Genomic DNA, 13,272 nt, shown 5'->3' on the forward strand with positions numbered 1-13,272 from the left:
CTTGGGGGTTGGTAAAGGAAAAAGAGGCAGCTGCTAGAGCCTGGGGGGCATCTCCATGAATCCTAGAGATGCTCTAGTCCTGGGAGAAGGACAGTAGAAGAAAGGCATCTAAAGAGCTGGCAGGCAGCTCCCTCAGGAACACACCACCCACACATAAGCTCATTCCCTCTTGTTGAACAGGGTTATTAGGCACTGTTCCATGTATACTTTCCCCAGACTTTCAGTAACATCTGGCTGAGTCTTTCATACTGGTCATGTGGAAAAGGAGAGATGTAGCTTCAATGATAGTGGAATGAAGCAGATTGAGTAGGATCTGTGAAAACATTCAACTAGAAAGGATTCCATCCTGTCTACTCTACTTCTTGTACAAGGGACACGGTTGCTTGCATTTGTCTCTCCCACTTGAAGGTGAGCTCTTTAGGAGCTGGGACAGCACATTTGCTTCTCTTTGTATCTCTAGCATTTTAAACAGTATCTGGAACCTATTAAAGTGTTAACAAATGCTTGTAGACTGAATGACTTGCCATTGAAGTGCCACTGGGATTTGTACTCAGCAACTGGGCTATTTAAGACCTTTTAAAGTTTTTCTGAGGCACCTAGGTGACTTGGTGGATGGAGTGCTGGTCCTAGAGTCAGCAATTCAGTTTGAATATGACCTCAGATACTAGGCATCAGACCACACTGGGCAAGTCACTTAGCCTGTTTGTCATAATCTACCGGAAGTAAAAATGGCAAGTCACTCCAGTGTCTTTGCCTAGAAAATCCCATGAACAGTATTAACTGTGATATGGTCTAGAGCAGCACTGTTGAGTGCTCAGAGGGCAAATTCAAACTGTGAGCCCCCACATTACTGAAGAGAGCTCAAGAAGGAAGTGCTTGCTTGGGGCAGTTGGACAGAGGGGCAGGGCATGCAAAAAGAAAAAAAATGTCATCTGGCACTGGAAAGAAAGGGACAGCTGGGAAGGAGGGAATGAAGCAGTTCCCCCAGTACCATGTCTTTGCCAATGCTGGTCTATGGGGTCATGAAGAGTCATAAAGGACCAAATAACTCAACAACAATCAACAGTTTGTCAGAAACACAGATGGATGGTATGCTTACCCAATTTTCAAGTGGCACAGAACTGAGAGGAAAGGTACTATATGGATGACAAAGTCAGTGTTCAAAAAAAGCTTGTGACATACTGCAGCAGGAGTTCTTTGCCTTCTGGGTCAGAGGAATCTTGGGCAGTTAGCCTGGAGATACCTCTAGACTCCTCAGAATCATGTTCTTAAATGTCTACTTAAAAAAAAAATATATATATATATATATAGTACTACAAAGGAAAGCAATTACAGTACATTGAAATAGTTATCAAATATGTATGTGTGTGTATGGATGTGACCCACACATACTTTAAAAAAAAATTCATGGACCACAAGTTAAGAACCCTAGGCTAGAACATTTGACTGAATCTGATAAAAATCTAATTTAAGAGGGAACACAAGTGCAAGCTGGGAATCAGGGCAGGGACAGCTTTGGAAAGTTCATGTGGGAAAGATCTGGGAATTTCAGTAAACAGACATGATTCAGCACTGGGATATAGCAGGGAAGAATGTTAAAGTGATCTTGGGCTGCACTGAAAAACAGTGTCCAGGACTAGGGAGGTCTGCTACACTCTGCTTGCTCAGACAACCTCTGGGTATCACATTTCCTGGAAGAACACTGATAAGATGGATAACATCCAGAAGAAGATAGCCAGGAGGGGAAAAGAGCCTCAATTTCAAGATTTATGAGGATTGGTTGAAGGAATTAGGGAAATTTAACCTCGATAAGATTAGAAAGGGGAGGAGGAGGAATCTATGATAGCTGTCTTCAAGTTTCTAAGGAGCTGCCATATGGGGGTAGGAAAGTAGAGGAGAGAATTAGACTTGTTCTTCTTGGCCTTGGAGGCCAGAACCAAGAACAATGCATGGAAATTGGAGAGAGACAAATCAAGGCTTAGTGTTTGGAAGAAACAACAGCAATAACACCACCACTACTTGCCAACAAATAGAGATATTGGAAAGCAGAATGGACTGTCTCAGGAAGTAGGTGGTAAAACAGCCCTTTTTCTGGGTGCCTTCAAAAGCCAGGGATGAATTTGCCAGGTGTGTTACAGGAGGGGATTTTAGATTCATTGGCTGCCAAGTCCCATATAACTCTGAAATTCTGTGATGCTTTAGATCATATTATTTGGCTCCTATTATTTGCCAAGTGCTGTGCTAAGATCTTTAGAGAATCTAAAGACATTGCTCATACCTTTACAGATCTCATTGCCTGTCTGGAAACATGAAGCATCAATGCAGATAAAGTTAACACTGCCACAAAGAATCTGAATATAAGAACTAAATAAGGAAATACAAGGTTCTCCCTCCTCCCCCTCCCCCTTAAGCTCAGAAGCCAGGTCACTATCTGATGTATCCTAGTAAGGGGTAGGAGAGGAGGAGAAAAGCAAGCTGGGGTCTTAAAGGGAAAACCTCTTGAGCAGAGTGTCTGCGTTATGGGAGTCAGACACAACTGAGTAAACTATGTCCACATAGTCAGCAATCAAAGTGATTATTCTAAATGTCATCACTCCTGCTTCAACCTTCAAGAAACTCCAATGGCTCCCTAATATCTTTCATTTAAAAATCGGAACCTACCTTTCTGGTCTTACACATTCTCCCTTTGGCCCAGCCAAACTGGCTGCTTCTGCTTGATGTCATTTGCCTCTATCTCTAGTGCTCAACACAATGCCTGGCACAGAATGGCCCTCAATCAGTGTTTACTGCTCACATGGCCAACCTGCCATCTCCTGTGTTCCTTTGCCCAGGCCATCCCCAATGCCTGGGATGCACTCCTCAACTTCTGCCTTCCTGGTTTCCTTCAAAGCTCAGACCAAACACTCCCTCCTTCCAGCTGCAAATACCTTCTATGGCAGGATGACCTTTCTACCGTAGGGGCTATTTCACGGATATTTTTGTATTGCCAGTGCTTAACATACAGTAGGCTTTTAATAAATGTTTGTTAGTTGATTCATGAGAAGACAAAAATGACAACTCTTTGGCAGTTATAAATGAATCAGACCTTCAATGGCAATCTTTCTCATTTAGAGTAGTCACTACAAACATAAACTGGGGAAAGATGGGATTAAAGAACAGCTTGAGACCATGAAAAGTGGTGACATGCTTTTACCCAAGTGCAATATCACTTGATTTTCTGGTCCTATATAATTTTCTGACTAGTGCATTGTTCTTTGGCAAACCCAGACACATGTGGATGTTGCCTAACCACAATCACGGAGCATAACAGACTCTAAAGACCCTAACAGCTGAGGAACCAAAAAAGGAACCGTAGACACAAAGTCGGATATAAGAAAGCCATATTTAATTACCAACATTGATGTGGCATGAAAGAAATGGAGCCAGATACAGAAAAAACACAGCACACTCAGGTCAGAAGAGAAGGCAGACACTGGCCAAATAGCATGAGGGAGGGAGAATCTAAGAATCACTTGAATGCTCCACTATATTTTTAAAATATCATTTGCCCCTCCCAATGATCTTGTGATACAGCTTTTATTATTCCCATTTTACATACAAAAAAGCTGAAATTGAGAGAGATTAAGGTCATTCAGCTATTTAAGTGTCTGAGGCAGTATCTGAACTCAGGTTTTACTAACAAATCTGAAAATGTCACTAAAAATTCAAGCCACAAAATTTTTAGAAGTCTGAATGTTCCTAGTGGTCTGGGAGCCTGGACATTTTTTTTTAACCCTTACCTTTCATCTTGGAATCAATACTGTGTATTGGTTCCAAGGCAGAAGAGGTAAAGGCTAGGCAATGGGATTGGGGGGGGGGGGGGGGGAGAATTAAGTGACTTGCCCAGGCTCACATAGCTGGACATTTGGCTAGATGAAGCAAACTTCTAAGTGCCCTTTTTGCAAGGCCCCCAGTAAGTATAAGGACCTTAAGGCACAGCCCTAGGCTGATCTGGTCAGTACTGACTTCCCCAGAAGATTTCAAAAAGCTATTCTGCTCCTCAGATACAGACCTAAGTTGTGAAACTTTAAAAGCTTATTGAAATTGTTAAATTCAAATTAACTTAAGTTACTGAAATTCTAATAGGAGCTTTTACCAGAAGTTCAGACCTTACCTACAATTCCTAAAACTTTTTACTAAAGGAGAAATAGGAATCTATAGTAAATACCACAAATTTTAAGATGTTTTTTCCTATTTATTTTATCCTTTCCCAATCTACATTATTTAAAAAAATCATTTCCACAAAATATTTCTGGATCTGATTACTTATAATTTTTTCCCCCCAGCCTGGATTTATAATTTCATTTCCAAAGGAAGAAATCAGCAACTCTTCTGTATCTGGGTATTAAGAGGAAGCTAGTTTATGTGAGACAGAATGAAAGCCCAGATCAGTCTCTTCACTCCAAGGCCAGCCCACTAGCCAAATCACATGACCTCTCAATATTTACCTTAAAAAACAAAATTCAATACAAGAAAAATATGTATTTATGAGATGTTTAAGCAAGGACAGAAGTTGGTAGTAGGTAGTTCCTCATGTGGCCCTTAAACCAATATGTAGTACATAAATTAACTGCAAACTGCTTCAGCATTCTTTTACTTATGTTCTGAAACCTTTTTATTTATAGATTTTAAAAATTCTATTCCACTGAAACTTGTCTTTTGGCAATGATCTATGTAATTAAGGAAGAAAATCAACCAAGTATCATGTGCTTTTTTTGTAGGAATTGAAAAAAGTCCAAAGAGGCTGGTCTGTTTTTCAGGAAGGAGGGACAGGAATGCCTAATTCATGAAGCCCTCATCAAGCTCCATAAATTACAGTCTCAAATACTAGGTCAAGAGATGACAACAAAGTAAAGTTCTGGACTTTGCAACCTCCCTTTTCTTGTGTGGCAGCACCAACCACTATTCCAGCAATCAGTCTTTCCCTCTCAATTCTTCCCTGTCCTCTTCCTTCCATCTTCAGAACTTTATTGATCAGGAGTTAGGTGAAGACAAGGAATTAAGTTCTTATGGCCAGAAGGGTCAATTTTCAGCTAAAAACAGACTATGTAATCCCACCCCAAAAAGCAGCCTGGGTCAGATCTTAAAAGAGGCTGGAATTTTGAGCTCAGCAGTTCAACATTTTCATTGGGTTTTAAAAAGTAGACTTGCAAGTCACTCTGAAGAAGGGAAGTAGCAGTGAAAACAGGGAATGTCATCTCAAGCTGAGTATCTGTCCCATGGAGGGCATTCCAGGTGCCTTAGACAGAACATGGCCAGGCTAGAGAAGCCCATTCTCTGGGCCCAGCTTTAAGGAAGGACACTGCTACCCTGGATAGTATCCCAAAAAAGCAGACAGGATGAGGAAAAGCCTCAAAATCATCACCTGTGAGCTCCCCTGAACAGCTACTACCTTTAATCTGGAGATTTAAAGGGCAATTAATACCTTAAAGATTTTGAATGTCTTGTATGATAAGAGGGTTAAGGGCTATTTCACTTGGTCCCAAGGAGCAGGGCTAAAAGCAATGGCAGATTTAAGTTCCAGGCAAGGAAACAACTTCCTAGGGACTAGAAATGTGGGGAAATTTAACAGGCTGGTAGCCTGGAAGGGCTTCTCAGGTCAGCAGAGTTGGACTAAGTGACCGCCCAACTCGGTGCTTCCTTGACTTTTCCGCCTCCCAGCTATGAACAAAGCACTCCACCACTGCCTAGCTTTTACAAGGGGGAGGGCTTGTCAAGCCTTCGAGCACTCCAGAAATTTAAGTTGTTCTTAACAGAAAGCTGCAGCAGCCCACCTCTAGGACTCTTGGGTCTCTCCGCCTTTGTAGTCCAGCTCTCAGCACGGTGGGTGCCAGGGAGCTCAGAACTGCCTCTAAGATTCCACACAAACTTCCTCTTTGGGCCTCCCCCGCAGCCCTCCATGGTCTAGACAGTCTCAGAAAGGCAGTCAAATTAGTCAGGCTTCCCAGGACAGGGTCCTTGGGGCCAAAGGAGCTCCTCCCGAGTCAGAGGCCCTGGGGGACCCTAGAAGTCCCCTCTCTTCTGACTACTCTGAGTTGGACCGAGCACCTGGGGGGGGGGGGGGAATGCAGAGGAGGTGAGGGTGTTTGCCCGTGGATTGGAGAGCTTTGTTGCCATCGTGGCTTCCCCTGTCCTCCCAGGAACAGAGCCAGAGCCTACCGGGGGAGGAGGACCAGGGAAAAGGGCCCGGAGAATGCGGGAAGGAATCCTGCAAAGGCGTGTTGGAAGGTCCGGGCGATGCCCAGGCTGCCCCCAGCTCCGGGGCTAGGAGTCTCAGGGCCTCAGGGGTCAGCTTCTCAGAGATGGGAATGGAAGCGTGTCCCAGACTTCTGCGTACTCGGGCAGGGGTCACTTTATGCTCCCCAGCGGGGTGGTAGGAGCCTAAGACGAGTGGCACCAGCGCCGTCACCAAGAAGTTTCTCCATAGACCTCAGCCCCACCCGCCTTTATTACAGGCATCCCCACGGGAAGAGGACTTGGTAGGGGGCTCGGCTGGACCCCACTGGTCCTTCAGAAGACGGCGGCCGGTGAGGCCAGCACAGAGTCCGTCCCCAGCCCCAACAGCTGTCAACCCCCGAGCCACCAGACATCGCCTAGCAACCGGGGCAGCCCCGGCAGCCCCTCCTCCTCGCCCCCCCAACCCGCGCGCTGGGGCTCCAACTACGCTAGCGCGTGCGCGCCAGAACCCGCAGGCGGAGGCTCCTACTGGGTAGGAAGCGGGGGGGGGGGGGGGGAACCTAACGGTCGGCGTGGGTCCAGGGTGGGGGAAGGGAGGCCGGGAGCGCGAACCCAAGCCCGCCGCTCCCCAGGCGGTACCGGCCGCGCGATGCACGTGCCCGCGCGCGTGGGCCCGCCGCCAACGGCCCGGAGACGGCAGCGACCAATCAGCGGCCCGCGGGGGCGGGGCTCGCCGGGCGAGAGGGCGGGGGGCCGGAGCAGCGGCTGGGAGGGGGAGGAGGAGGAGGAGGAAAAAAGGGAGGGAGGGGGCGCCTCCTCCTCCTCGGGCTCGCGGAGAAAGCAGCTCGGGGCGGCCGAGCGGACGAGAGCAGCGGGGCCGAGGCGAGCCGAGCAGGCCTCCGCCCGCCCGCTCGCGCCGGGGCCAAGATGGTGTCCTGGATGATCTCCCGAGCCGTAGTGTGAGTGCGGGGCCGGGGCGGGGGTCGGGGCTCACCTGCGGCCTCGCGCCGGCCGTGCCTCCCTCCGGGCGGCCGGCCGTGGGTCGGCCCGTCGTGTCCTGTCGAGCCCTGGCGCTGCGTGGCGCGTCCCGTGGGCGGCGGGGCCAGGCGCGCGGTCCTTGGGGCAGCCGGGCACCGCCCTGCAGGGCCGGGACAGTAGTGGCGGCGGCGGCGCCGGAGGAGGAGGAGCAGGAGCTGAGGCAGCGGCTGTGGCGGCCGCGCGGCTCCGACCACAACCTGCGCAAACGCGGCAGGAGCAGCGAGGGGGCGTGCGGGGGGAGGGGGAGTCGGCGGCGGGGGGGAGCGGGAGCGAGCGCCGCGGCCTTGCGTGAGGGGCGGGGCGGGGCGGCTCACGTGGACGACGGGGCGGGGCCAAGCAGATTGGAGCTAAGCCTGCTGGTGCTGTCCGTGACCATTATGGGCAGGAATTAATCCGTCTGTCAGTCACCTCAGAGTGCGTGCTCAGCGCCCCTACCCCCCTACGGGAGTGCTCAGCAGGCTTGCCCCATTGTGTGCCAGTGTCTGGAGAGGCAGCGCCCCTTTGTTAGACCCCCCCTCCTGCACTGAGAAAGACGGCTCTTCCCCGCCCCTTCCCTCTTTCCTCCTACGCTCCACTCCCACTGAGCTGGGGGGGGTGGGGAGGCTTCCTGCTGAGCTTTTAGTGACACCTGGAGAAAGCTCAGAAAGCATCCTGTCCTGGAGGGTCCTGGTGGAGGAACACCCACTGTCGGCGTGTCACACTTTCTTGGAGGGTAGGGAGGAGGCAGAAAAATGGTGGGAAGCAGTCTGGCTGTGCAGGACCGGCAAAGTCAAACAGGGCTTGGACCCAGAACTCCCTATTCCCAATAAGTCTGGCCAAAAGCAGTTAATGAGTGAGTTCTGTGTGCCAGGCACTAGGCCAAGCGTGGGAGATCCAAGCACAAAAAAGCGGAATAATCCCAGCTCCCATCGAACTTCATCTGGATGCCATTAGAAGAGTCAGGAAGGAGGGCATGGGGGAGGCACCTAGTGCAGAGGACCAAAGGTGGGAAGTACCATCTGTGAGGCAGAAAAGGGAGTAATGTATCCAGCGAGGCTGCAAAAATCGACTATAATGAGGTGACTTTTTTAATCACACTGTTGGCACTTGACCCAGATATTGGGGGGGGGGGGGAGATATCTTAGATTGGATTTAATTTGTTCTTTTTTTCTTAAAATTTTGCATTAGGCTTTTAAAAATCAATTTTCAAGTGGAGTGTGACATGTATATGTTCTATTTCGAAAAATCTAGATGACTTAGAAAAAGTTTGCTATCAATAAATAAGTTTTGCCGTTTTTAAGTCATGGATTAAGTTTCTGTTGACAGCTGCAGAAATCTGGGTCACAGACTAAAATTTCATTCTAAAATGGTAGTATATTATCATAGGATCATTCTTGTAGATCTGGAAAGGATTTTGGAGGCTGTCTAGTCCAACCCTTTCATTTTACAGATAAAGAAACCCAGACTTCTGGAGACAGGATGTGCCCTTGGGCACATGGGCAGTATTATCAGAAGTGAGATTTGAAGATCTCTGGCTCCGGAGCCTGTTTTTCACTATACTAATAATATTTTCACCTACTAATAATAGTGGAAACCACCTTTTCAGGTTGTTTCTGTGGACTTGTCTGCATAGAATTTCAGTAATGGAAGAGTACCCTCTATTCAGATTGTTTCTGAAAGTCTTATGTGCATCTGGTAGACAGCCTTTTTGAGATAATCTTCATTTAACCATTCATCTAAGACCTTTTGATAGATTGTTGGGAAAATTCATTGAAAACCAAAGCAGTTAATTAATAAACATTTATTAGCACCCACTGTGTACCCAGCACTGTGATAACCATTGAGGATGCAAAGAGGCAAAACACAGGCCCTGTTTTCAAGGATCTGACAGTATAGAGGGAGAGACATGTAAACAACTGGGACCAAACAAGCTACAGGCTGGATAAATTGGAAGTAATCTACAGAGGGAAAGCACTACAAACAAAAGAGTGTTGGGGAAAGTTTCTAACAGAAGACAAGACATTAGCTGTGACTTGAATGAATGCATGGAAGCCAGGAGGTAGAAATGAGGAAGGAGGGAGATACAGGCATGGGAGACAACTAATAAATGCTCAGAGTAAAGAGATGAATGTTTTGGAACAGGGAGACCAGTATCACACCAAGTATTAATTATTAGTGTTTATAAGGGGTTTAAGGTATAAGAAAACTGGAAAGATGGGAGTTAGAGCTTTGAAAGCAAAATAGATGAGTTTATATTTGTTCCTGGAGGTGCTAGGGAACCCCTGCAGTTTATTGGGTAGAGTAGTGACATAAGCAGAAGTGCTTTCAGCAGATAAATTTGACAGTTGAATGGAGAATGGGTTGGAAGAGGAAGGGGATTTGTATGAGGAGACCAACCAGCAGGCTATCGTAATAATCCAGGCAGGTGTCCCAGGGTGGTGGCAGTGTCAGAGAAAAAGAATATGAGAGAAGTGTCATATAGGCAGAATCGACAGACCTTGGCAACTGTTTGGATATATGGGGGAAGGAGGAGAAATGAGAGAGTGAGGAAGCAAAGATGGCACTTGGGTTATGAATCTAAGTGACTGAGAAGTCAAATATCTGTGGTACATAGGAGCCCTTCAGATATTTGAAGAGAGACCACATTGCTTCTCAGGTCTTCTATGTCCAAGAAGGGGCCCTGAGAGGTTGTGACTTGCCTGGGGTAGAAGAAAAAAAATTTTTAGGAAGATCATTTTGATAACTGTGTAATTGATGGAGTAAAGAGAGACTTGTGGTAAAGAGACCAGTTAAAAGAGCATTGCAATCTGGCAGAAGGGAATGAAGCATGGGCTGGCACTTAAAATGGTGTTTAGATATGTCTCCCCTATCCTATACTTGCCTTTGAACACAAATTAGTTCAAAATGTGTCCCATTTAGTTCCTTGTATGATTATTAGAGACCTTGAGGTCTTTTTGGACCCTCCTTCTATTACCCACTAAAATCTCTGATCTCTTCCAGGTTTGTGTTAGCCAATTTGATGTGTTCCATTGCTAGCTTTATTTTTTTGTCATTGATTTAGCTGTTGAATAGAACATGGCTGACCACAGATTGCCTGCTCCCCCAACTAGTGGCCTCCCTTCAAGTGATCATAGATCCTGTGTACGTAGTCTGTTTCTGAGAATTCAATCATTCTGCATCCAACTAACTGCAATATTATACAGGCCACATATTGGCTGACTCTTAAAAAAGAATGTTTCCCAGGTTTATTTTCTTTCTACTTAGTCAGTTAATTATCAGAGCTGATTTCTGAAGTGATAGTTGAAAATTTCCCTCATAGACCCAAGATCAAGATATACAGAGGCTGACGAGAGAATTCACTGGGGAAGAGGTCTGGGTGGTCTTGATTTTTTTTTCCGCATCTTTGTTCTCTCTCTAGGTTTGAATCTGGTGGCAATACTAAGAGGATTCGGGTGGTTGGAGGAGGGAAAGAGGGGGGTGACACCAGGAAGGGAAAAAACAAAAACACATGTCAGATATTTGGTGAAATCTAGGTAAAAAAAAAAAGTCAGTGGCAGATCCATCTGCCATTCCAAGAACTTTGTCAGTAAAAGAAATGAGGTTAGTCTGGCATTATGTGTTCTCACGGAAGCCATACAGGCTCATAGTATTCAAGGCTTCCCTTTCCAAGTATTCACAGACTGTCCTTTGCTAATCCATTCCAGAATTCTGATAGTAATGATATTAAAATCTCCATTCTAGAGTGTGAAGGAGCTATCTTCTTCCCCTTTTTGTTGGTAAATTAAGCACATAAGCAGATATGTGATTTAGGTCTAAAAAGTCACATAAACAAATTAAAGGACTAAGGAATTAGTTACCTTTTAGAACTATAGATAATAGAATAATTAACAATCAAGGTGTAATAGGACAAATATTTTCAACCAATACCCTTCCTGAATCCTCTCCCCTGAAAAGGGATAATTTATTTTTCCCTCAAAGGTAACAAAGCTTTTCCCTGGAACCTAATTGGCCCTTGCCTCTTTTGATACATCTGCCTGGTCAGCTTAGGTCCTTCCTAGGTCTCATGTGGAATCAGAGTCCTTCTAACTCCAAAGATTATCTGAATTATCATACTCTTCTCTGCTTACCAGATGTTTACACATGGAAACAGGTCAAGATCTCTAGAAGACAAAAATACTGGCATCCTTGTTGCATATCTTTGCTATGTTAGAGCAAAGTAAATCTTTTATTAACTGCTCTGTGATTTACAAGTGTCTTATCTCAAAATTGAACCTGAATTAACAGAGAGCTTGTATCAGACTCACTCCTACCTAATACACAAGAATACAGAAAATCAAAGAAGATAAAATGAATAATTTCAGCTGCAGCAAATTTAAAAATGTTTTCATTTTTTAAAAATCACCCCAAATTAGAAGAAAATAGGTGGGGGCTTAGTGGCAAGTTTCTTTACTAAATGTATGATTTCCAAGTACATGAGGATTTGAATACATTTAATATGAAGAGAAGGCATTTCCCAATTGATAAATGAGCAAAGGTTATATACAGCCAGCTTTCTAAGAAAGAAAACTGGCTTCTCAGTAGCCATATAAAAAATGGCTCCAAATCACTAGTATAGAGATGAAAATTAAGACTGGTTGGAATGACCCAATCCTGATCATGATACCAAGTGATTAACCATGAACCCATGTAGAGTCAGATATCACTCCCTATTGAGTCTTCCTTGTTGCAAATGCTATGACGACAGAAGGCATCATTAAAGTTCCTTTTAATAAAAAATAAAATTCCCTAATATCAATATCTCAAGATAAAAATTTGTATTTTTCTCAGTCCTCCACAGATTTATAGTGCCTCTTTCCAGAATCTCTTTATTCTTCCCAAATCCACCTCTCCAGGACTTTGTGATTATCTCCACTTTATTATTCCTTTGAGAACAATAGTATTCCATCTCCAACAGATACCACAATTTGTTCAGCCATTCCCCAATTGAGGGACATCCCCTCATTTTCCAATTTTTGGCCACCACAAAGAGCCCAGCTATGAATATTCTTGTACAAGTCTTTTTCCTTATTATCTCTAGATATAAATAGAGATAAATGAAGGGATTGTTCAGGGGGCTTCTGTGTCATCTTGTAGACAGTTTGATAACAGCTTAATTTCTCGTTCTTGAAATTTTTCACAAATTCCAAGAAAAATGTGAAATTCACTATCCTTTTTGGCCTCTTAATTGTCCTTTGGTGACAGGTAAAATAAAAAGGGAAGTTTAGCATTTTACTGCATTTTTTTAGCTAGTCTTAAGTTTCAATAGGACCTAGAATTTTTCCTTCCATTTCAAAACCAAAGCTAAAGTGGCAAGTAGTAACAATTGCCTAAAAGTCTTTCTTTTCTAAGTAGAAAAAGGGACAGTTGTCTGGCACTTTAAGGCTAATGCATCAATTCTAATATTGAATGTTGTACATGTCTTTCAGAATGGCATGTTGGACCCATGATCAAATGGGTCTATGATCCATTTAGACAGATACTTGATCCCTAGAGTGGACCTAAAAGTCCTCTTGGAGAAAGTAACATTGAAAAAAAGGAACAAAAGCTCCCTTGACTCAGGACAGTTTCTTTTGGGTTTATTTCCAAAAGCTAGCAATAATGGGAGCTTAATGAATGCTTAATCAACACAGAAAACAGACCTTGAACCAGACCTGGAAGCATGGAGAGAAGATGTAATTCTGGTATTATTATAATAAGCTGGCTTTGAATATACATGTGCAGGTACACATAGACACGCGCACACACACACAACAAAGAAGAAAGATGACATACTCTGTTTTCAAGGCTCTTGGAGGAGGGCTGCGCTACATCTGCTGGAAGCAGACTGACTTACCCTCTCCTGCCACAGAGGGTGGCCAAATGGGACTTGGGGGCTTTTATTATCCCATCGTGCCTTTTTAAAGTATGGCCTATTGGCAATACTTTGAAGCCACCTTGGTAAAGAAGAGGGGAGAATCAGCAACCCTGATGCAAAGCCTGCAGCCTCTCTATGTCAGTTCT

The 13,272-nt window shown here is 45.0% G+C and overlaps 2 protein-coding genes across 5 annotated transcripts in view; one reads left to right on the forward strand and one right to left on the reverse strand.

Annotated features, from left to right (window-relative positions):
• JMJD1C (jumonji domain containing 1C) overlaps positions 1-7,464 on the reverse strand; it is a 226,752-nt gene extending 219,288 nt beyond the window's left edge. For all 3 annotated transcript variants that reach the window (XM_056796028.1, XM_056796005.1, XM_056796014.1), the window contains exon 1: positions 7,211-7,464. The gene's annotated coding sequence lies outside the window, so the exon portion shown is untranslated. The remainder of the gene's footprint in view (positions 1-7,210) is intronic.
• REEP3 (receptor accessory protein 3) overlaps positions 6,804-13,272 on the forward strand; it is a 75,259-nt gene continuing 68,790 nt past the window's right edge. The window contains exon 1 of one of the 2 annotated variants that reach the window (XM_056796043.1): positions 6,804-7,175. In XM_056796043.1, the coding sequence (XP_056652021.1) occupies positions 7,144-7,175 (32 nt within the window). In that variant the 5' untranslated portion in view covers positions 6,804-7,143. Of the gene's footprint in view, positions 7,176-7,633; positions 8,313-13,272 lie in introns of those variants that run through there. The other variant, XM_007478269.3, reaches the window with a different exon arrangement.

Source organism: Monodelphis domestica, chromosome 1, assembly GCF_027887165.1.
Source record: "Monodelphis domestica isolate mMonDom1 chromosome 1, mMonDom1.pri, whole genome shotgun sequence".
Classification (NCBI taxonomy): domain Eukaryota; kingdom Metazoa; phylum Chordata; class Mammalia; order Didelphimorphia; family Didelphidae; genus Monodelphis; species Monodelphis domestica.